Source organism: Globicephala melas, chromosome 4 (assembly GCF_963455315.2).
Source record: "Globicephala melas chromosome 4, mGloMel1.2, whole genome shotgun sequence".
Taxonomy (NCBI): Eukaryota; Metazoa; Chordata; class Mammalia; order Artiodactyla; family Delphinidae; genus Globicephala; species Globicephala melas.
The window spans coordinates 65,522,749-65,547,253 of NC_083317.1; the positions used below are offsets into that span (position 1 = coordinate 65,522,749).

General features: G+C 39.5%; 1 protein-coding gene and 1 non-coding gene across 6 annotated transcripts in view; both read left to right on the forward strand.

The window, feature by feature from the left end:
* The window catches only part of CFAP91 (cilia and flagella associated protein 91), a 152,555-nt gene that overhangs the window by 108,017 nt on the left and 20,033 nt on the right, over positions 1–24,505 (forward strand). For 4 of the 5 annotated variants that reach the window (XR_009563710.2, XM_060298121.2, XM_030857484.3 and 1 more), the window contains exon 17: positions 17,757–17,909. Coding sequence is in view for 4 of the 5 variants with exons in the window: in XM_060298121.2 (XP_060154104.1) it covers positions 17,757–17,908 (152 nt within the window). In the remaining variant the exon portion in view is untranslated. Of the gene's footprint in view, positions 1–17,756; positions 17,910–19,617; positions 24,121–24,505 lie in introns of those variants that run through there. The other variant, XM_060298122.2, reaches the window with a different exon arrangement.
* Positions 18,031–18,161, forward strand: LOC115857663 (small nucleolar RNA SNORA31). The gene has a single exon (XR_004041331.1). It is a non-coding gene; the product is annotated as a small nucleolar RNA SNORA31 (small nucleolar RNA).

Below are 24,505 nucleotides of genomic sequence, written 5' to 3' on the forward strand. Positions count from 1 at the left end.
ACTGAAGGAGGGGGGAAATCCTCTGTTTAATAGTTACTAGTTTGTGACCCCCCTCCCCAGATTCTCCTGGCTCTGAGGGGAAGGAGCTGGAGGGGGCACGAGATGTAAAGGAATCAGTGGGACTTGTCTGTGGGCAAGCTGGGCAAGTCCTAACTTCTTCCCTTTGTGTGGATGTAGCCCAAACGAAGAAAGCCACCTGGACAGGGAGCACACACTAGGGCCTTTTGTTTCTCGTTCCAAATAAGACATCCATGTGTTATACTCTTTACCCCAAATTAAGTAATATTACATACAGACCGTTTGAGATATCTCATTATTAATTTTTATTTGGATGAATTAAAAAAAATTTTTTTATTGAGGTCTAGTTGATTTATAACATTATATTAGTTTCAGGTGTACAACACAGCGATTTAAAATTTTATAGATTATACTCCATTTAAAGTTATCATAAAATATTGGCTATATTCCCTGTGCTCTACAATATATCCTTGTAGCTTATTTATTTTATATGTGGTAGTTTGTACTTCTTAATCTCCTACCGCTATCTTGCCCCTCCCAACTTCCCCTTTCCTCACTGGTAACCACTAGTTTGTTCTCTATATTTGAAGATCTGTTTCTGTTTTGTTAAATTCATTTGTTTGTTTGATTTTTTTAGATTCCACGTGTAGTGAAAACATACAGTATTTGTCTGACTTACTTCACGAAGCATAATACCTTCCAGGTTGATCCATGTTGTTGTAAATGGCAAAATTTCATTCTTTTTATGGCTAGGTAGTATTCCATTGTGTGTGTGCGTGTGTGTGTGTGTGTGTGTTTACACACACACACACACACCATGTCTTTTTATCCATTCCTCTATTAATGGACACTTAGGTTGCTTCCATTTCTTGGCTATTGTAAATAATGCTGCTATGAACATTGGGGTACATGTATCTTTTCCAATTAGTATTTTTGTTTCTTCAGATACATACCCAGGAGTGGGACTGCTGGATCATATGGTAGTTCTATTTTTACTTTTTTGAGGAACCTCCATACTGTTCTCCAAAGTGGTTGCATCAATTTAAATTCCCACTGACGTTGCATGAGGGTTCCCTTTTCTCCACACCCTCTCGAACATTTGTTATTTGTGGTCTTTTTGATGATAGCCCTTCTGACAGGTGTGAGGTGATATCTCACTGTGGGTTTGATTTGCATTTCTCTGATGATTAGCAATGTTGAGCATCTTTACATGTGCCTGTTGGCCATCTGTATGTCTTCTTTTTAAAAAAATGTTTATTCAAGGGACTTCCCTGGCAGTCCAGTGATTAAGACTCTGCACTCCCACTGCAGGGGGTGTGGGTTTGATCCCTGGCAGGTGAACTAAGATCTCGCATGCCACGGCCAAAAAAAAATGTTTATTCAAGTCGTCTGCCCATTTTAAATTGGGTTTGTTTTTCTGATATTGAGTTGTGTGAGCTATTTATATATTTTGGATAATAATCCTTTACTGGTCTTATTATTTGCAAATATTTCTCCCATTCAGTAGGTTGTCTTTTCATTTTGTCAATGATTTCCTTTGCTGTGCAAAAGCTTTTAAGTTCAATTAGGTCCCATTTATTTATTTTTGCTTTTCTTTCCTTTGCCTTAGGAGACAGAGCCAAAAAATATTGCTACAATTTATGTCAGTGTGTTCTGCCTGTGTTTTCTTCTAGGAGTTTTATGCTTTCTGCTCTTACATTTAGGGGTTTAATTTATTTTTCATTTAATTCATATATGGCCTTTCTTATGTTGATGTATGTTCCCTCTACACCCACTTTGTGGAGGAGACGTTTTATCATAAATGGATGTTGAATTTTGTCAAAAGCTTTTTCTGCATCTATTGTGATGATCATATGGCTTTTATCCTTCTGTTTGTTTTTTAAATTTAATTTTTATTTTATATTAGAATATAGTTGATTTACAATGTTGTGTTAGTTTCAGGTGTACACCAAGGTGATTTAGTTATACATATACATATACCCATTCTTTTTCAGATTCTTTCCCCACATAGGTTATTACAGAATATTGAGTACATTTCCCCATGCTATACAGTAGGTCCTTGTTGGTTAGCTATTTTATATATAGTAGTGTGTTAATCCCAAACTCCTAATTTATCCCCCCCACACCATCTTTACCCTTTGGTAACCATAACTTTGTTTTTGAAGTTTGAGCCTGTTTCTGTTTTGTAAAGAAGTTCATTTGTATCATTTTTTTTATATTCCACATATAGGGGATATCATATGATATTTGTCTGTCTGACTTCAGTTAGTATGATAATCTTCAGTTAGTATGATAATGCCATGTTTCTGAATATGGCATTATTTTTTAATGGCTGAGTAGTATTCCACTGTATATATGTACCACATGTTCTTTATCCATTCCTCTGTTGATGGACATTTAGGTTGCTTCGGTGTCTTCACTGTTGTAAATAGTGTTGCAATGAACTTGGGGTGCATGTATCTTCTTGAATTGTGGTTGTCTCCAGATATATGCCCAGGAGTGGGATTGCTGGGTTATATGGTAGTGCTATTTTTAGTTTTTTAAGGAACCTCCATACTGTTCTCCATACTGGTTGTACCAATTTAAATTCCCACCAACAGTGTAGGAGGGTTCCCTTTTCTCCACACCCTCTGCAGCATTTACTGTTCGTAGACTTTTTGATGACAGACATTCTGGTGTGAGGAGGTATGTCATTGTAGTTTTTTTTTTTTTTTTTAACATCTTTATTGGAGTATAATTGCTTTACAATGGTGTGTTAGTTTCTGCTTTATAACAAAGCGAATCAGTTATACATATACATATATTCCCATATCTCTTCCCTCTTGTGTCTCCCTCCCTCCCACCCTCCCTATCCCACCCCTCTAGGTTGTCACAAAGCACCGAGCTGATCTACCTGTGCTATGTGGCTGCTTCCCACTAGCTATCTATTTTATGTTTGGTAGTGTATATATGTCCATGCCTCTCTCTCACTTTGTCACAGCTCACCCTTCCCCCTCCCCATATCCTCAGGTCCATTCTCTAGTAGGTCTGTGTCTTTATTCCTCTTACCACTAGGTTCTTCATGACATTTTTTCCCCTTAAATTCCATATATATGTGTTAGCATACGGTATTTGTCTTTCTCTTTCTGACTTCACTCTGTATGACAGACTCTAGGTCTATCCACCTCATTACAAATAGCTCAGTTTCGTTTCTTTATATGGCTGAGTAATATTCCATTGTATATATGTGCCACATCTTCTTTATCCGTTCATCCAATGATGGACACTTAGGTTGTTTCCATCTCCGGGCTGTTGTAAATAGAGCTGCAATGAACATTTTGGTACATGACTTGTTTTGAATTATGGTTTTCTCAGGATATATGCCCAGTAGTGGGATTGCTGGGTCATATGGTAGTTCTATTTGTAGTTTTTTAAGGAACCTCCAATCTGTTCTCCATAGTGCCTGTACCAACTCACATTCCCACCAGCAGTGCAAGAGTGTTCCCTTTTCTCCACACCCTCTCCAGCATTTATTGTTTATAGATTTTTGATGATGGCCATTCTGACTGGTGTGAGATGATATCTTATTGTAGTTTTGATTTGCATTTCCCTAATGATTAATGATGTTGAGCATTCTTTCATGTGTTTGTTGGCAGTCTGTATACCTTCTTTGGAGAAATGTCTATTTAGGTCTTCTGCCCATTTTTGGATTGGGTTGTTTTTTTGTTATTGAGCTGCATGAGCTGCTTATAAATGTTGGAGATGAATCCTTTGTCAGTTACTTCATTTTCAAATATTTTCTGCCATTCTGAGGGTTGTCTTTTGGTCTTATTTATGGTTTCCTTTGTTGTGCAAAAGCTTTGAAGTTTCATTAGGCCCCAATTGTTTACTTTTACTTCCATTTCTCCAGGAGGTGGGTCAAAAAAGATCTTGCTGTGATTTATATCATAGAGTGTTCTGCCTGTTTTCCTCTAAGAGTTTGATAGTTTCTGGCCTTACATTTAGGTCTTTAATCCATTTTGGGCTTATTTTTGTGTATGGTGTTAGGGAGTGTTCTAATCTCATACTTTTATATGTACCTGTCCAGTTTTCCCAGCACCACTTATTGAGGAGGCTGTCCTTCATCCACTGTACATTCCTGCCTCCTTTATCAAAGATAAGGTGACCATATATGTGTGGGTTTATCTCTGGGCTTGCTATCCTGTTCCATTGATCTATATTTCTGTTTTTGTGCCAGTACCATACTGTCTTGATTACTGTAGCTTTGTAGTATAGTCTGCAGTCAGGGACCCAGATTCCTCCAGCTCCATTTTTCATTCTCAAGATTGTTTTGGCTATTTGGGGTCTTTTGTGTTTCCATACAAATTGTGAAATTTTTTGTTCTAATTCTGTGAAAAATGCCAGTGGTACTTTGATAGGGATTGCATTGAATCTGTAGATTGCTTTGTGTTGTAGAGTCATTTTCACAATGTTGATTCTTCCAATCCAAGAACATGGTATATCTCTCCATTGATTTGTATCATCTTTAATTTCTTTCATTAGTGTCTTATACTTTTCTGCATACAGGTCTTTTGTCTCCCTAGGTAGGTTTATTCCTAGATATTTTATTCTTTTTGTTGCAGTGGTAAATGGGAGTGTTTTCTTAATTTCACTTTCAGATTTTTCATCATTAGTGTATAGGAATGCAAGAGATTTCTGTGCATTAATTTTGTATCCTGCAACTTTACCAAATTCATTGATTAGCTCTAATAGTTTTCTGGTAGCATTTTTAGGATTTTCTATGTATAGTATCATGTCATCTGCAAACAGTGACAGCTTTATTTTTTCTTTTCCAATTTGGATTCCTTTTATTTCCTTCTCTTCTCTGATTGCTGTGGCTAACAGTTCCAAAACTATGTTGAATAAGAGTGGTGAGAGGGGGCAACCTTGTCTTGTTTCTGATCTTAGTGGCAATGCATTCAGGTTTTCACCATTGAGGACGATGTTGACTGTGGGTTTGTCATATATGGCCTTTATTATGTTGAGGAAAGTTCCCTCTATGCCTACTTTCTGCAGGGTTTTTATCATAAATGGGTGTTGAGTTTTGTCAAAAGCTTTCTCTGCATCTATTGAGATGATCATATGGGTTTTCTCCTTCAATTTGTTAATATGGTGTATCACATTGATTGATATCTGTATATTGAAGAATCCTTGCATTCCTGGAATAAACCCCACTTGATCATGGTGTATGATCCTTTTAATGTGTTGTTGGATTCTCTTTGCTAGTATTTTGTTGAGGATTTTTGCATCTATGTTCATCAGTGATATTGGCCTGTAGGTTTCTTGCTTTTTGACATCCTTGTCTGGTTTTGGTATCAGGGTGATGGTGGCCTTGTAGAATGAGTTTGGGAGTGTTCCTCCCTCTGCTATATTTTGGAAGAGTTTGAGGAGGATAGGTGTTAGCTCTTCTCTAAATGTTTGATAGAATTTGCCTGTGAAGCCATCTGACCCTGGGCTTTTGTTGGTTGGAAGGTTTTTAATCACAGTTTCAATTTCAGTGCTTGTGACTGGTCTGTTCATATTTTCTATTTCTTCCTGATTCAGTCTTGGCAGTTGTGCATTTCTAAGAATTTGTCCATTTCTTTCAGGTTGTCCATTTTATTGGCATAGAGTTGCTTGTAGTAATCTCTCATGATCTTTTGTATTTCTGCAGTGTCAGTTGTTACTTCTCTTTTTTCATTTCTAATTCTACTGATTTGAGTCTTCTCCCTTTTTTTCTTGATGAGTCTGGCTAGTGGGTTATCTATTTTATCTTCTCAAAGAACCAGCTTTTAGTTTTATTGATCTTTGCCATTGTTTGCTTCATTTCTTTTTCATTTATTTCTGATCTGATCTTTATGATTTCTTTCCTTCTGCTAACTTTGGGGTATTTTTGTTCTTCTTTCTCTAATTGCTTTAGGTGCAAGATTAGGTTGTTTATTCGAGATGTTTCCTGTTTCTTAAGGTAGGATTGTATTGCTATAAACTTCCCTCTTAGAACTGCTTTTGCTGCAACCCGTAGGTTTTTGGTTGTCGTGTCTTCTTTGTCATTTGTTTTGAGGTATTTTTTGATTTCCTCTTTGATTCCTTCAGTGATCACTTCGTTATTAAATAGTGTATTGTTTAGCCTCCATGTGTTTGTATTTTTTACAGATCTTTTCCTGTAATTGATATCTAGTCTCATAACGTTGTGGTCAGAAAAGATACTTGATACAATTTCAATTTTCTTAAATTTACCAAGGCTTGATTTGTGACCCAAGATATGATCTATCCTGGAGAATGTTCCATGAGCACTTAAGAAAAATGTGTATTCTGTTGTTTTTGGATGGAATGTTCTATAAATATCAATTAAGTCCATCTTGCTTAATGTATCATTTAAAGCTTGTGTTTCCTTATTTATTTTCATCTTGGATGATCTGTCCATTGGTGAAAGTGGGGTGATAAAATCCCCTACTATAATTGTGTTACTGTCAATTTCCCCTTTTATGGCTGTTAGTATTTCCCTTATGTATTGAGGTGCTCCTATGTTGGGTGCATAAATATTTACAATTGTTGTATCTTCTTCTTGGATTAATCCCTTGATCATTATGTAGTGTCCTTCTTTGTCTCGTAATATTCTTTATTTTAAAGTCTATTTTGTCTGATATGAGAATTGCTACTCCATCTTTCTTTTGGTTTCTATTTCCATGGAATATCTTTTTCCTTCTCCTCATTTTCAGTCTGTTTGTGTCCCTAGGTCTGAAGTGGGTCTCTTGTAGACAGCATATATATGGGTGTTGTTTTTGTATCCATTCAGCCAGTCTGTGTCTTTTGGTCGGAGCATTTAGTCCATTTCCATTTAAGGTAATTATCGATATGTATGTTCCTATTCCCATTTTCTAAGTTGTTTTCGGTTTTTTATTGTAGGTCTTTTCCTTCTCTTGTGTTTCTTGCCTAGAGAAGTTCCTTTAGCATTTGTTGTAAAGCTGGTTTGGTGGTGCTGAACTCTCTCAGCTTTTGCTTGTCTGTAAACGTTTTAATTTCTCCATCAAATCTGAATGAGAATCTTGCTGAGTAGAGTAATCTTGGTTGTAGGTTTTTCTCCTTCATCACTTTAAATATGTCCTGCCAGTCCCTCTGGCTTGCAGAGTTTCTGCTGAAAGATCAGCTGTTAACCTTATGGGGATTCCCTTTTGTGTTATTTGTTGTTTTTCCCTTGCTGCTTTTAATATGTTTTCTTTGTATTTAATTTTGACAGTTTGACTAATGTGTCTTGGCATGTTTCTCCTTGGTTTTATCCTGTAAGGGACTCTCTGTGCTTCCTGGACTTGACTGTTTCCTTTCCCATATTAGGGAAGTTTTCAACTATAACTCTTCAAATATTTTCTCAGTCCCTTTCTTTTTCTCTTCTTCTTCTGGGACCCCTATAATTTGAATGTTGGTGCGTTTAATGTTGTCCCAGAGGTCTCTGAGACTGTCCTCAGCTCTTTTCATTCTTTTTCTTTATTCTGCTCTGCAGTATTTATTTCCACTATTTTATCTTCCAGGTCACTTATCCGTTCTTCTGCCTCAGTTATTCTGCTATTGATCCCTTCTAGAGTATTTTTAATTTCATTTATTTTGTTGTTCATCATTGCTTGTTTCCTCTTTAGTTCTTCTAGGTCCTTGTTAAATGTTTCTTGCATTTTGTCTATTCTATTTCCAAGATTTTGGATCATCTTTACTATCATTATTCTGAATTCTTTTTCAGGTAGACTGCCTATTTCCTCATTTGTTAGGTCTGGTGGGTTTTTATCTTGCTCCTTCATCTGCTGTGTGTTTTTCTGTCTTCTCATTTTGCTTATCTTACTGTGTTTGGGGTCTCCTTTTTGCAGGCTGCAGGTTCGTAGTTCCCGTTGTTTTTGGTGTCTGTCCCTAGTGGCTAAGGTTGGTTCAGTGCGTTGTGTAGGCTTCCTGGTGGAGGGGACTAGTGCCTGTGTTCTGGTGGATGAGGCTGGATCTTGTCTTTCTGGTGGGCAGGTCCAAGTCTGGTGGTGTGTTTTGGGGTGTCTGTGGCCTTATTATGATTTTAGGCAGCCTTTCTGCTAATGGGTGAGGTTGTGTTCCTGTTTTGCTAGTTGTTTGGCATAGGTTGTTCAGCACTGTAGCTTGCTGGTCGTTGAGTAAAGCTGGGTGTTGGTGTTGAGATGGAGATCTCTGGAAGATTTTTGCTGTTTGATGTTACATGGAGCTGGGAGGTCTCTTGTGGACCAGTGTCCTGAAGTTGGCTCTCCCACCTCAGAGGCACAGCACTGACTCCTGGCTGCAGTGTCAAGAGCCTTTAATCCACACGGCCCAGAGTAAGAGGGAGAAAACGTGGAAAGAAAGAGGATAAAATAAAATGAAGTAAGGTAAAATAAAATAAAGTTATTAAATTAAAAATAATTATTAAAAAATTTTTTTAAAAAAAGTAAAACAAAAAAAACGGACGGACAGAACCCTAGGACAAATGGTAAAAGCAAAGCTATACAGACAAAGTTTCACACAGAAGCGTACACATACACACTCACAAAAGAGGAAAAGGGGAAAAAATAATAAATCTTGCTCTCAAAGTCCACCTCCTCAGTTTGGGATGATTCGTTGTCTATTCATGTATTCCACAGATGCAGGGTACATCAAGTTGATTGTGGAGATTTAATCCACTGCTCCTGAGGCTGCTGGGAGAGATTTCCCTTTCTCTTGTTTGTTCTCACAGCTCCCAGGGGCTCAGCTTTGGATTTGGCCCTGCCTCTGCGTGTAGGTCGCCGGAGGGCGTCTGTTCTTCGCTCAGACAGGATGGGGTTAAAGGAGCCGCTGATTCGGGGGCTCTGGCTCACTCAGGCCCGGGGGAGGGAGGGGTACGGAGGTGGGGCGAGCCTGCGGCGGCAGAGGCCAGCGTGGTGTTGCACCAGGCTCAGGCGCGCCGTGTGTTCTCCCGGGGAAGTTGTCCCTGGATCCCGGGACCCTGGCAGTGGCAGGCTGCACAGACTCCCTGGAGGGGTGGTGTGGTTAGTGACCTGTGCTTGCACACAGGCTTCTTGGTGGTGGCAGCAGCAGCCTTCGCGTCTCATGCCCGTCTCGGGTCCAAGCTGATCGCCGCAGCTCGTGCCCGTTTCTGGAGCTCCTTTAAGCAGCACCCTTAATCCCTCTCCTCACGCACCAGGAAACAAAGAGGGAAGAAAAAGTCTCTTGCCTCTTCGGCAGGTCCAGACTTTTCCCCGGCCTCCCTCCTGGCTAGCTGTGGTGCACTAACCCCTTCAGGCTGTGTTCACACAGCCAACCCCAGTCCTCTCCCTGGGATCTAAGCTCCAAAGCTGGACCCTCAGCTCCCAGCCCCCGTCCGCCCCAGCGGGCGAGCCGACAAGCCTCTCGGGCTGGTGAATGCTGGTTGGTACCGATCCTCTGTGCGGGAATCTCTCCGCTTTGCCCCCCGCACCCCTGTTGCTGCGCTCTCCTCCATGGCTCCAAAGCTTCCCCCCTCTGCCACCCGCAGTCTCCGCCCCCGAAGGGGCTTCCTAGTGTGTGGAAACCTTTCTGCCTTCACAGCTCCCTCCCCCTGGTGCAGGTCCCGTCCCTATTCTTTTGTCTCTGTTTTTTCTTTTTTCTTTTGCCCTACCCAGGTACGTGGGGAGTTTCTTCCCTTTTGGGAGGTCTGAGGTCTTCTGCCAGCGTTCAGTAGGTGTTCTGTAGGAGGTGTTTCACGTGTAGATGTATTTCTGATGTATCTGTGGGGAGGAAGGTGATCTCCACATCTTACTCTTCCGCAGTCTTCCCCAAGCTCTCATTGTTGGTTTGATTTGCATTTCTCTAATAATTAGTGATGTTGAGCATATTTTAATCTACCTTTTGGCCATCCATATCTCTTCTTTGGAGAAATGTCTATTTAGATCTTCTGCCCATTTTTTGATTGGGTTGTTTTTTTTAATATTGAGCTGCATGAGCTGTTTGTATATTTTGGAGATTAATCCCTTGTCACTTGCTTCATTTGCAAATACTTTCTCCCAGTCTGTGGGTTGTCTTTTTTTTTTTTTATGGTTTCCTTTGCTCAAAAAGCAAAAGCTTTTGTTTAATTATGTCCCATTTTTTTAATGTTTGTTTTTATTTTCATTAATCTAGGATGTGGATCCAAAAAGATATTGCTGTGATTTATGTCAAAGAGTGTTCTGCTTGTTTTTCTCTAAGAGTTTTATAGTATTCGCTCTTACATTCTAGGTCTTTAATCCATTTTGAGTTTATTCTTGTGTATCGTGTTAGAGAATGTTCTAATTTCATTCTTTTACATGTAGTTGGTCCAGTTTTCACAACACCACTTATTGAAGAGACTGCCTTTTCTCCATTGTATATCCTTGCCTCCTGTGTCATTGATTAATTGTCCATGAGTGCCTGGGTTTACCTCTGGGCTTTCTATCCTGTTCCATTGATCTATATTTCTGTTTTTGTGCCAGTACCATATTGTCTTGATTACTGTAGCTTTGTAGTATAGTCTGAAGTTGAGGAGCCTGATTCCTCCAGCTTTGTTTTTCGTTCTCAGGATTGCTTGGCTATTCAGGGTCTGTGTTTCCATACAAATTGTAAAATTTTTTGTTCTAATTCTGTGAAAAATGCCATTGGTAATTTGACAAGGATTGCATTGAATCTGTAGATTGCTTTCGATAGTACAGTCATTTTCACAGTATTGATTCTTCCAATCCAAGAACATGGTATATCTCTCCATCTGTTTGTGTCATCTTTTTGATTTTTTTTCATCAGTGTTTGATAGTTTTCTGTGTACAGGTCTTTTGCCTCCTTAGGTAGGTTTATTCCTAGGTATTTTATTCTTTTTGTTGCAATGGTAAATGCAATTGTTTCCTTAATTTCTCTTTATGATCATTCGTTGTTCATGTATAGGAATGCAAGAGATTTCTGTGTATTAATTTTGTATTCTGTAACTTCACCAAATTCATTGATTAGCTCACAGTTTTCTGGTGGCATCTTTAGGATTTTTTAGGTATATTATCATGTCAACTGCAAACAGTGACAGTTTTACTTTTTCTTTTCCAATATGTATTGCTTTTATTTTTTTTCTCTGATGGCCATGGCTAGGACTTCCAAAACTATGTTGAATAATAGTGGTGAGAGTGGACATCCTTGTTCCTGATTTTAGAAGAAATGCTTTCAGTTTTTCACCATTGAGAATGTTTGCTGTGGGTTTGTCATATATGGCCTTTATTATGTTGAGATAGGTTCCCTCTATGCCCATTTTCTGGAGAGTTTTTATCATAAATGGTGTTGGATTTTGTCAAAAGCTTTTTCTACATCTATTGAGATGATCATACGGTTTTTATTCTTTAATTTGTTAATATGGTATATCACACTGATTTTCATAAAATTGAAGAATCCTTGTTTCCCTGTGATAAATACCACTTGATCATTGTGTATGATCCTTTTAATGTGTTGTTGGATTCTGTTTCCTAGTATTTTGTTGAGAATTTTTGCATCTTTGTTCATCAGTGACATTGGTCTGTAATTTTTGTGTGTGTGTGTGACATCTTTGTCTGGTTTTGGTATCAGGGTGATGGTGGCCTTGTAGAATAATCTTGGGAGTATTTCTCCCTCTGCAATTTTTGGAAGAGTTTGAGAAGGATAGGTGTTATCTCTTCTCTAAATATGTGATAGAATTCACCTGTGAAGCCATCTGGTCCTGGACTTTTGTTTCTTAATTTTCAATTTCATTACTTGTGATTGGTCTGTTTATATTTTCTATTTCTTCCTGGTTCGGTCTCGGAAGGTTATCCCTTTCCAAGAATCTGTCCATTTCTTCCAGGTTGTCCATTTTATTGGCATATAGTTGCTTCCCTTTTTCATTTCTGATGTTATTTACTTGGACCTCTTCTCTTTTTTTCTTGATGAGTTGAATAAAGGATTTATCAATTTTATCTTTTCAAAGAAACAGCTCTTAGTTTCATTAATCTTTTCTACTTTTTTAGAAATAGGCTCTATTTTATTTATTACTGCATGGATGTTTATAATTTCTTTCCTTCAGCTAACTTTTGTTTGTTCTTCTTTTTCTAGTTGCTTTAGGTTTAAGGTTAGATTCTTTGAGACTTTTCTTTCCTGAAGTAGTCTTGTATCACACTATAAACTGTCCGCTTAGAGCTGCTTTTGCTGCATCCCAGAGATTTCAGATCACTGCATTTATTTCATTTGTCTCCATGTATTTTTTAAAAATTTCTTCTTTGATTTCTTCAGTGATCCCTTCAGTGATCCATTGGTTGTTTAGTGGCATATTGTTTGGCCTCCACATGTTTTTTTGCTGCTCTTTCTTGTACTTGGTTTCTAGTCTCATAGAGCTGTGATCAGAAAAGATGCTTGATAAGATTTCAATTTTCTTAAATTTACTGAGACTTGTTTTGTGGCCTAGCATGTAATTTATCCTGGAGAATGTTCCATGTGCACTTGCAAAGAATGTGTATTCTGTTGCTTTTGGAATGCGTGTTCTATATAAACATCTATTAAGTCCATCTGGTCTAGTGTGTCCTTTAGGCCATTGTTTCCTTATTAATTTTCTGTGTGGATGACCTGTCCATTGATGTAAGTGGGGTGTTAAAGTCCCTAGTACAGTAAGTCTCCTACATACAAACGAGTTCCCTTCCGAGAGCACGTTCATAAGTCCCATTTGTTCCTTAAGTCCAACAAAGTTAGCCTAGTTACCCAACTAACACAATCAGGTATATAGTACTGTATTGTAATAGGTTTATAATGCTTTTCATACAAATAATACATTAAAAACACAAAAAATATAGAAAACATTTTTAATCTTACAGTACAGTACTTCAAAAAGTACAGTAGAAGGGCTTCCCTGGTAGCGCAGTGGTTGAGAGTCCGCCTGCTGATGCAGGGGACGTGGGTTCGTGCCCCAGTCCAGGGGGATCCCATGTGCTGCGGAGTTGCTGGGCCCGTGAGCCATGGCCGCTGAGCCTGTGCATCCGGAGCCTGTGGTCCGCAACGGGAGAGGCCACAACAGTGAGAGGCCTGCATACCACAAAAAAAAAAAAAAAAGTACAGTAGAGGAGTACAACAATTGGCACACGGGGCATTTTCGCATCTTTGAAAGTTTGCAACTTGAAGGTTCACATGTATGGGACTGTATTGGAAACCTGGATGGAGTCAAAAGAGAGAGCAAAGATTAAAATGTCTGTGGGTTTTCTATAAACATGTAAATTTCTAGATGAAAACTATTCTTACAGAAAATCTGTTTGTATTTCGTTGCAGATAAATTTCTGAATAATTTCATTCCTCAGTAGGGATTGCCTGTTTTCATTGCCTGTGACAGAGGGGCCCATATTATAGATCTTGTTGTTAAATAAATTAGTAAATTCTTTAACACACACACACACAAAGTTCCTAGTATTACGTGCTACTGTTGATTTTCGCCCTTTATGTCTGTTAATATATGTTTAAGTGTTCCTATGTTGGGTGCATATATATTTACAACTGTTACATTTTCTTCTTGGATTAATCCCTTGATTATTATGTAATGTCTCCTTCTTTGGCTCTCCTAACAGTCTTTGTTTTAATGGTCTATTTTATCTAAGTATCGCACCCCTGCTTCTTGTTGATTTCTTTTTGCATGTAATACCTTTTTCCATCCTCTCTCTCTCAGTCTGTCTTTAGATCTCAACTGAGTCTCTTGTAGGCAGTATATATATATGGCTTTTATTTTTGTATACATTCAGTCACTATGTCTTTTGATTAGAGAATTTATTCCATTTACATTTAAAGTAATTATGGACAGGTAGGTATTTCCATTTTTTAATTGCTTTGGGGTTGTTTTCTGTAACTCTTTTTTGTTCCTTTCTTCTTTCCTTCTCTTCCCTTGTGATTTGATGATTGTTTTCAGTGTTGTTTGGCTTCCTGTCTCTGTGTGTATCTATTATAGATTTTTGGTTTATGGTTACCATTAGGTTTATACATAGATGTATATATAGATAGGTCTATATATAGACCTATATATATATATAGATAGGTAGACCTATATATATATATAGATAGGTCTATCTGTATCTGTCTATCTGTATCTATATATGATTATTTTAAGTGCTTATCTCTTAATTTCAAACACATTTTAACAACTCTGCATTTTTACTCCCCTCCCTTTTTGCAATTACTGTTTTTGTCATTGTATTTTATATCTAGTTTTATGTATCCCTTAACGGCTTATTGTGGATATAGGTGATTTTACTACTTTTGTCTTTTAACCTTCCTACTAGCTTTGTATGTGGTTGATTTACTACCTTAACTTTACTACCTTATACTTACCTTTACCAATGAGCTTTTTCTTTTCATAATTTCCATGTTTCTAGTTGTGGCCTTTTCTTTTTCACTTAGAGAAGTCCCTTTAACATTTCTTGTAAAGCTGATTTGGTGGTACTGAACTCTTTTAGCTTTTGCCTGTCTGTAAAACTTTTGATCTCTTCATCAAATCTGAATGAAAGACTTGCCAAGTAGAGTATTCTTGGTTGTGGGTTTTCCCTTTCATCACTTCAGCTATATCTTGCCACTCTTTTCTGGCCTGCAGAGTTTCTGCTGAAAAGTCATCTGATAGCCTTATGGGAGTTCCCTAGTACATAACTTGTTGCTTTTCCCTTGCTACTTTTAATAATATCCCTTTATCTTTGATTTTTGCCATTTTAATTACAGAGTGTTTTGGTGTGGTCCTCTTTGGGTTGATCATGTTTGGGACCCTCCGTGCTTCCTAGACTTGCATGTTTGTTTCATTTCACAGGTTAGGGAAGTTTGCAGCTGTTTTGGCTTCAAATATGTTCTCCGTCCCTTTCTCTGTCTTCTCCTTCTGGGACCCCTGTAATGTAAATGTTAGTATGTGTGATGTTTTCCCAGAGGTCTCTTAAAAAACTGTCCTCATTTCTATCCTTTTTTTCTATTCAGCTTGAATGATTTCCACTAACCTGTCTTACAGCTTGCTGATCCATTCCTCTGTATTACTTAATCTACTGTTGATTCCTTCTAGTATATTTTTCATTTCAGTTATATTTTCATCTGTTTGGTTCTTTATATTTTCTAACTCTGTTAAAACCTTCTAACTTCTCACTCTGTTCATCCGTTCTCTAGAGTTCCTTTTTTTGTTGTTCTGCCTTATTTTTTTATTGAAGAATAGTTGATTTACAGTGTTGTGTTAATTTCTGCTGTACAGCAAAGTGATTCAGTTATACATATATATACATTCTCTTTATATTCTTTTCCATTATGGTTTATCACAGGATATTGAATATAAGTTCTCTATGCTTTACAGTAGGACCTTGTTTATCCATTCCATGTCTGGTGAGTGGGTCCAGATTCTGCGGAGGCTGGCTGAGGGGCCCAAAGTGTCTCAGAGCTGGTATTGGCCTGCTGGTGGGTGGGGCTGGGGCCCAGCAGGTCTGGGGTTGGTGCCAGCCTACTGATAGGTTGAGCCAGGTCCCAACGTCTCTTGCTGCAGGCCCTGGGGGGTCCCAGGTCTAGTGCTTGTGTGCTCTGGTGGACAGGGCCATGTCCATGAGTGGCTGTGGGCTCAAGGTGGTAACCTGCCCACTGGTGGGTGGGGCTGTGTCCCTGCCCAGCTAGTCGCTTGGCCTGAGGCATTCCAGTACCGGTGCCTACAGGCTGGTGGGTGTGGGCGGTACTGGGTCCTGAGGCTGATGAGCTAGAGCACCATTTACAAAATGGTGCTCACCAGCACCTGTGTCCATGTGGTAGAAAAAGCTCCCCAAAATGGTTACCATGAGTGTCTGTGTCCCCAGGGTGAGGTCCAGTTGCCTCCTACCACCCCAGGAAACTCGCCAAGATCAGTGGGTGGGTCTGACCCAGGGTCCTTTCAAATTACTGCTTCTGCCCTGGGTGCCACAGTGTGTAAGATTTTGTGTGTACCTTTTAAGAGTGGAGTCTTGGGCTTCTCTGGTGGCGCAGTGGTTGAGAGTCCGCCTGCCGATGCAGGGGACATGGGTTCGTGCTCTGGTCCAGGAAGATCCCACATGCCACGGAGCGGCTGGGCCCGTGAGCCATGGCCGCCGAGCCTGAGTGTCCGAAGCCTGTGCTCTGCAATGGGAGAGGCCACAACAGTGAGAGGCCTGCGTACCGCAAAAAAAAAAAAAAAAAAAAAAGAGTGGAGTCTCTATATACCACAGCCCACAGGGTTTCCTGAAAGAAAGCCCCACTAGCCTTCAAAGCCAAATATTGTGGGTACTCATCTTTCCAGTGCAGGACCCCTGGGCTGTGGAGCCCAATGTGGGGTTCAGACCCCTCCTCCTTGGGGAGAACCTCTTCAATTCTAGTTATTTTGCTGTTTGTAGGTTGCCTACCAGGGGTACGGCTCTTGACTATACCACAACCCCACTCATCCTACCCATCTTATTGTGGTTCTTTCTTTGTATCTTTAGTTGTAGAGGTCTTTTCTGGTAGGTTTTGGTCTTTCTCATCAGTAGTTTCTCTGTAAATAGTAATTTTGGTGTGAGAGGAGGTGAGCTCAGAGTCTTCCTAATCCACCAACTCTCATTTTTCTAAAAGTTCATGGAGGGGAATGACATTGAAGATCTTTATTCAGATGAAAATAATAGTAACTACCAAGGTGTAAATGCATACTAAGTTCCAGACAATGTACTAAGCATTTTTAGAAATACCTTATTTTAATTTCTTACAACATCTATAGATGTGTTCTCATAGTTCAGTTAAGGAAGTTGGTGCTTAGAGACATTATACAGTATGCAGATTGTACCATGGTCTGTGTGGCTCCAAAGTCCCCATTCTTTCAACCATACTGCTCTGAAGTGTTGTAAGTTGCTATGTGATTTACCCTATATAAACTAGCTGACACCTCAATAGCATAGAATCCACAGTACTGCTTATTATGCTTTACTAGCTGTATGACTTTAGGCAAATTACCTAATCTCTCTGTGTCTCAGTTGCCACATCTGAAAATGGGGATATTAATACTACTCTCTTTTAGGGTTGTGGGTGGCTTAAATGAATAAGTATATGCCAACTGCTTAAAACAGTGCCTGGCACAAAGTAAGGACAAATGCTAACTGCTGTCATCATCATCATCACAATTACCTCTTTCCAAGGCAAACAGGATGCTTAATGTACTAAGTCTTGGTAATAAATATTCTTAGAATATGGAACTAGGACCAGCTTTTAAATCCGTGAGCTCAGAAACTCATCATTCAACAAGTACTCTTCATATTAGGGACTAAGGCTCAAAGAGAAGTATGAAACAAGGTCTTTACCGTTATGTCATTTACAATCTAGGTAAACAAAATGTAACTCACATGAAGTACTTCAGTGCTGAACAGGTCTGTACAAACTCAAGTGTGGTCACGGTAAATGTGGGCTGACTCAGTCAAAGGAGACTTCCTGGAGGAGCTGGGACTTGCGCTGGGCTTTGCAGAAGGGCAGGATTTAGAATGCAGGCACTCCAGGTGAGGGAAGCTGCTAAGCAGTAGAATGGAGGCAAACCTGGTGGGGAGGAGCATGACCGGACTGAGCAGAGAGTGGAACAGGGGGAGCAGCAATAATAAGATTTGGGTTGAGTTACCCTTGGAATGTATCCTTCCAAAACAGACAGCAGGTAATTTTTCTTTAATCCAGTCAGCCTTAAGTAAGAGAATATGTGGTTTGCAAAGTTATCATTTCTGTCACTACTCTCTTGAGAATCTTTGGGAATGATATGTTCCGACTTCCAGAGTAATAAGTCTTCTGTCCCTTTGGCACAGTGAGGAACGCACAGCAGAAGCACATCCTCGCAGCCCATAAGGTCATCCACAGGCACACGGAAGACATGCTCCAGAAGCATTGTGTTGAGCAACAGCAAGCATCAGACACTGAGCTACTTGAGGGAGAAACTGAAAATGAGCAAAACAGCTAAGGTGAGTTTGATTTTTCATCTGGAAGTACAGAGGAGGACAAGCAGCCTCATTCAGCTTTGCGCTGTTCTCTAACAATCATAATGTGGAAAATGAAGCATTCTCACTTAAATTGGTGCATTTCATGCATCTATTTGACAGGCCTGAAGCAGTTACTGTTTGCTAAGGTTTCCACTACAGGGTCAAGAAAAAAGTGTCCTCATGCTTTCTTTCTGTCTGATTGTGGCAGCCCAGATTGAATGGGGGAATACAGGGGAAAAAATCAGTGCATTTCATCTGGGTTATGGAATCTGCTATTGAAAGTTGTTAGAGAACAGAGTTGATATGACAGAAACTGGACTCTTGTGACCAGAAAACAGGACTCAAAGTTACTTTTATAGGTTCTTTTAGCATATGACTGTATGCCATCACAGATAAAGCTACAAAATGTGTCAGTGTTACTAAAAAAAAAAAAAGCTTGTTCTTAGGGGTTACGTTGTCTAACTCCACATCGCACTGTTCTAGCTATAAACATGGCATGAGGCACAGCCTGCCCAATTCTAGCCCTGATGCCCTCTGCAGTATCAACCAGGGGCCTGGTCTTAGGTGCAACTGAACATTCATACTCACAAGACTAATAGGCCATATTTGGTATGATTTGAGTATCAATCTACTCAGAAAGACAGATATAATACAGGACCCACAGCTTCCAGCAGGGCAGCACCAGGTGTTTCTCTTCCTGTGGGAGCTCTCACTGAATCCACACAGAAGACCACACAGCTGTTTCCTTTAGCCCCCAGGTTACAAAGCTCAGGTGCAAGGAAAAGAGACCAGGTGCATTGGGTGGGTGCAGGAGTTTACATGCTCCTGGACCAGTATCTCTTGTAATAATTCCATCAGCATAGTTTCCAGGGCCGCCCCCCCCCCCCGCCCAAATGGATTTGCCCAGTTACAAAAGTCAGCACACTTAGGAAACCTGAAAGTTACAGTTTCCTGTTAGGTATTAATAACTTATTTATAATTCCTCCAAGTCAGATGCTAGTTCCAATCAGGGGTCATTTTTACCTTAAGTAGTGTTGCTTAGTAACACAGTTGACACGTACCACCTTATCACATTACTGGAAAACAGAGCTAGAGGGTCAGTTCAAAGTAAAATTCTCATGAGAAGGGGAAACAGAGTGAACCTTTTGCCTCTACCTTGTCCCTTAACATCCCCACGGTAGAGGCACGTCATCTGCTATTTTGGCCTTGAGGGTGTGCTCTCAGGTTAGGGAAGGTACTAAGGCTTTGGGGGAAATTTGCACCTGGCATTGAGAAGGTTTGGGTGTTGGTAGCTCTACCTCTAACTATATAATCTTATACAAATAATTTCGCTTCACTTGAGGTTTACCCATGAACATGTGACCAAGAGACCTTCTGCAGGGAAATCTACTGGGACCTTAAGTATCAGAGAGGCGCATGGTAGGAAGTTTCAGATGAGGGGGCAGTTAAGAAAGAGAGCAGAGGGAAAACTGATAATTCTTAAAAAACTATGGCTGTAAATTACAGCAGAAAATCCTTTGTTTTTCATTAATAATGAAATAACCTCTGAAATCACTGAAGATATAAGCCATGTATTTACATATAATGTTATATACTATTCTATATAATAGAAATTCAAGGATCAAAGCCTTTTGCCTATCTATCTTATTATTGTTAAAAATCAGCCTTAGAAATCCATTTCCTCTGTCAGGTCCCTTGGGTCTCTCCCTATATGGTTGATGTTGGAGAGTGAGGGAAGGAAGCTGAGAGCATGCACTGGGAAGAGCTCAGGTGCAAGCCATTGCTAGCCAATTCTCCAAGCAGATGAAGAATTGAGTGCCTTGGTCCTGAAACAGTGATCTGGACAGCATATCATCACAGCATTCTCTGGACATATAAACAAACAGACCCAGCTTTCTGGTGGAAGACAGGAGATGATGAGGGCTAACTTAAGGCAATAATAAAAATAATAACAATGAGCCTAGACACACAGCTGAGACAAGATGGCAGAGTAGAAGGACATGAGCTCACCTCTTCTTAGGGAAACACTGAAGTCACAACTAACTGCTGAACAAGAATTGACAAAAAAATGCTGGAACTTACCAAAAAAGATACCCTACATCCAAAGACAAAGAAAGAAAAAGCCACAACGAGATGGTAGGAGGAGCATGATAAAATCAAATCCCATACATGCCAGGTGGGTGACCCACAACCTTGAAAACAATTTTACCACAGAAGTTCACCCACAGGAATGAAGGTTCTGAGCCCCATGTCAGGCTCCCCAGCCTCGGGGTCTGGCAATGGGAGGAGGAGCCCCCAGAGAGTCTGGCTTTGAAGGCCATCAGGTTTTGATCACAGGAATTCCACGGGACTGGGGGAAACTCCACTCTTGGAGGGTGCACGCAGCATCTCATGTGCACCATGAACCAGGGAGAAAAGCAGTAACCTCGTAAGAGACTGGGTAGTCTTACCTGCTAGTATTGGAGGGTCTCCTGTGGAGTTATGCACCTGTGGCTCACTGCAAGGACAAGAACACTGGTGGCAATAGTTCTGGGGAGTACTCATTGGCGTGAGCCCTCCTGGAGGCCACCATTTTCTCACCAAGACCTGGCCCCACCCAACAGCCTGTAGGCTCCACTGCTGGGACACCTCAGGCCAAACAACCAACAGGGTGGGAACACAGCCCCACCCATCAACAGACAGGCTGCTTAAAGTCTTCCTGAGCACACAGTTGCCTGACAAACATACCCCTTGACATGGCCCTGCCCATCAGAGGGACAAGAGCCAGCTCCACCCACCACTGGGCAGAAACCAGTCCCTCCCACCAGGAAGCCTACACAAGCCTCTTAGCCTCATCCACCAGGGGGCAGGCAGCAGAAGCAAGAAGAACTACAACCCTGCAGCCTGCGGAACAGAAACTGCAATTACAGAAAGTTAGACAAAATGAGACAGTAGAGGAATGTGTCCCAGATGAAGGAACAAGATAAAACTCCAGAAGAACAACTAAGTGAAGGGGAGACAGGCAGTCTACCTGAAAAACAATTCAGAGTAATGATAGTAAAGACGATCCAAGATCTCAGAAAAAGAATGGAGGCACAGATTGAGAAGATCTTTGTTTAACAAAGAGCTAGAAGCTTTAAAGAACAAACAGAGATGAACAATACAATAACTGAAATGAAAGATATATGAGAAGGAATAACTGAGGCAGAAGAACAGATAAGTGAGCTGGAAGACAGAATAGTGGAAATCACTGCTGTGGAACAGAATAAAGAAAAAAGAATGAGAAGAAATGAGGACAGTATAAGAGACCTCTGGGACAACATTAAACATACCAACACTTGCTTTATAAGGGTCCCAGAAGGAGAAAGGACCTGAGAAAATATTTGAAGAGATAATAGCTGAAAACTTCCCTAACATGGGAAAGGAAACAGTCACCCAAATCCAGGAAGTGCAGAGAGTCCCAGGCAGAATAAACCCAAGAAGGGATACACCAAGACACACAGTGATGAAACTGACCAAAATTAAAGACAAACAAAAAAACCTTAAAAGCAACATACAAGGCAATTCTCACAAGGTTATCAGCTGATTTCTCATCAGAAACTCTGCAAGCCGGAGGGGAGTCACATGATATATTTAAAGTGATGAAAAGGAAGAACCAATAACCAAGAATAAGCTACCCAGCAAGGCTCTCAGATTCGATGGAGAAATCAAAAGCTCAAGCAAAAGCTAATAAGAGAATTTAGTACCACCAGACCAGCTTTGCAACAAATGCTGAATGAAATTTTCTAGGTGGAAAAGAAAAGGCCACAATTAGAAACAAGAAAATTATGAATGGAAAAACTCACCAGTAAAGGCAAACATATGGTAAAGGTAGGAAATCATCTACACACAAATAGTATATCAAAACCAGCAATCATGAGAAAAGGAGAGCACAAATGCAGGCTATTGGAAATGCATTTGAAATTAAAAGACCAGCAACTCAAAACAATTTTGTTTATATATAGACAGCTATATCAAAACCTCATGGGAATGGCAAACCAAAAATCTACAATAGATAAACACACAAAAAAGAAAAGAAATCCAAACACAACACTGAAGTCAGTCATCAAATCACAAGAGAAGGGAACAAAAGAGGAAGGGAATTAAAAAGACCTACAAAAACAAGTCCAAAACAATTAACAAAATGGCAATAAGAAAATACATATCAATATTTACCTTAAAAATAAATGGAGTATATGCCACAACCAAAAAACACAGACTGGCTGAATGGATACGAAAACAAGACCCATATATATGCTGTCTACAAAAGACCCACTTCAGATATAGGGACACATACAGACTGAAAGTGAGGGAATGGAAAAAGGGATTCCATGTAAATGGAAATCAAAAGAAAGCTGGAGTAGCAATATTCATATCAAACAAAATAGACTTTAAAATAAAGACTATTTACAAGAGACAAAGGACACTACATAATGATCAAGGGATTAATCCAAGAAGAAGATACAACAATTGTAAATATGTATGGACCCAACATAGGAGCACCTCAATATATAAGGCAAATAGTAACAGCCATTAAAGGAGAAATCCCCCACATAATAATAGTGGTGGACTTTAACACCCCACTTTCATCAATGCACAGATCATCCAGAAAGAAAATCAGTAAGGAACCACAGGCCTTATATGACACATTAGACAAGGTGGGCTTAATTGATATTTATAGAGCATGCCATTCAAAAGCAGCAGAATACACATTCTTCTCAAGTGCACATTCTTCTCCAGGATTGATCACATGCTGGGCCACAAAGTGAGCCTCAGTAAATTTAAGAAAACTGAAATCATATCAAGCATCTTTTCTGACCACAACGCTATGGGATTAAAAATCAACTACAAGAAAATAAACTATAAAAAACACATGGAGTCTAAAGAGTATGCAATTAAACAACCAATGGATCACTGAAGAAATCAAAGAGGAAATAAAAAATACCTAGAGACAAAACAAAAGCATGACAATCCAAAACTTATGAAACACTTCAATCCAGAGAGGGTAGCTTTTTTTACAGCACAGATAGAGGATGTCTCCCAGGAAAGTAAAATATCAGTCCCCCTGTCTGGAATGGAATTTACTCTCTTGACCTCCACAGCAAAGTTTCTCTCTCTCTCTCTGTCTCTCTCTGTCTCTCTGTCTCCCTCTCTGTCACTCTCTCTCTCTCTCATATGAACAGGAATCCAGCAGCCCTATATAATGTCTGTCTTTCCCCCTGTGGAGTTCCTTATCCATACTGTACCCCAAAACATATGCATGTGCCATCTAGCCCTCACCAAATCACCGCTGTGAGAACTGATTTCTCACAAGGTTTTCTGTGAGTAGTAAGTGGTTCTTGTCTCTGACTCAAAGAATCTTCTGTACCCACACATGTATGCACATACATTAAAAAAAACTTATGGGATGCAGCAAAAGCAGTTCTAAGAGGGAATTTTACAGCAATACAATCATACCTCAAGAAACAAGAAAAATCTCAAATAAACAACCTAACATACACCTAAAGCAACTAGAGAAAGAAGAACAAACAAAACCCAAAGTTAGTAGAAAGAGCGAAATCGTAAAGATCAGAGCAGAAATAAATGAAATAGAAATGAAGAAAACAATAGAAAAGATCAATGAAACTAAAAGCTGGTTCTTTGAAAAGATAAAATTGATAAGCCTTTAGTCAGACTCATCAAGAAAAAGAGGGAGAAGGCTCAAATCAATAAAATTAGAAATGAAAAGGGAGTAGTTACAATGGACACCACAGAAATACACAAGAACATAAGCGACTACTACAGGCAACTATATGCCAATAAATGGACAACCTAGTAGAAATGGACGAATTCTTAGAAAGATACAATCTCTCAAGACTGAACCAAGAAGAAACAGAAAATATGAACAGGCCAATCACAAGTACTGAAATTGAAACTGTGATTTAAAAACTTAAAACAAACAAAAGTCCAGGACTAGGTGGCAGGTCACAGGTGAATTCTATCAGCCATTTAGAGAAGAACTAACACCTACCCTTCTCATTTAGAGAAGAGCTAACACCTATCCTTCTCAAACTCTTCCAAAATGTAGCGGAGGGAGGAAGACTCTCAAACTCATTCTATGAGGCCAACATCAACCTAATACCAAAACCAAACAAAGATAACACCAAAAAAAAAAAAAGCAAGAAAAGAAAGGAAAGAGAGAGAGAGAAAGAGAAAGCAAGAAAAGAAAGAAAGAAAGAAAATAAATTTACAGGCCAATATCACAGATGAACACAGATGCAAAAATCCTCAACAAAATACTAGCAGACAGAATCCAACAACACATTAAAAGGATCATACACCATGATCAAGTGGTATTTATCCAGGGATCAAGGATTCTTTAATATTTGCAAATCAATGTGATACACCATATTAAGAAATTGAAGAATAAAAACCATATGATCGTCTCAATAGATGCAGAAAAAGCTTTTGACAAACTTCAACACCCATTTATGATAAAAACTCCCCAGAAAGTTGAGGAACCTACCTCAACAGAATAAAGGCCATGTAAGACAAATTTACAGGTAACATCATACTCACAA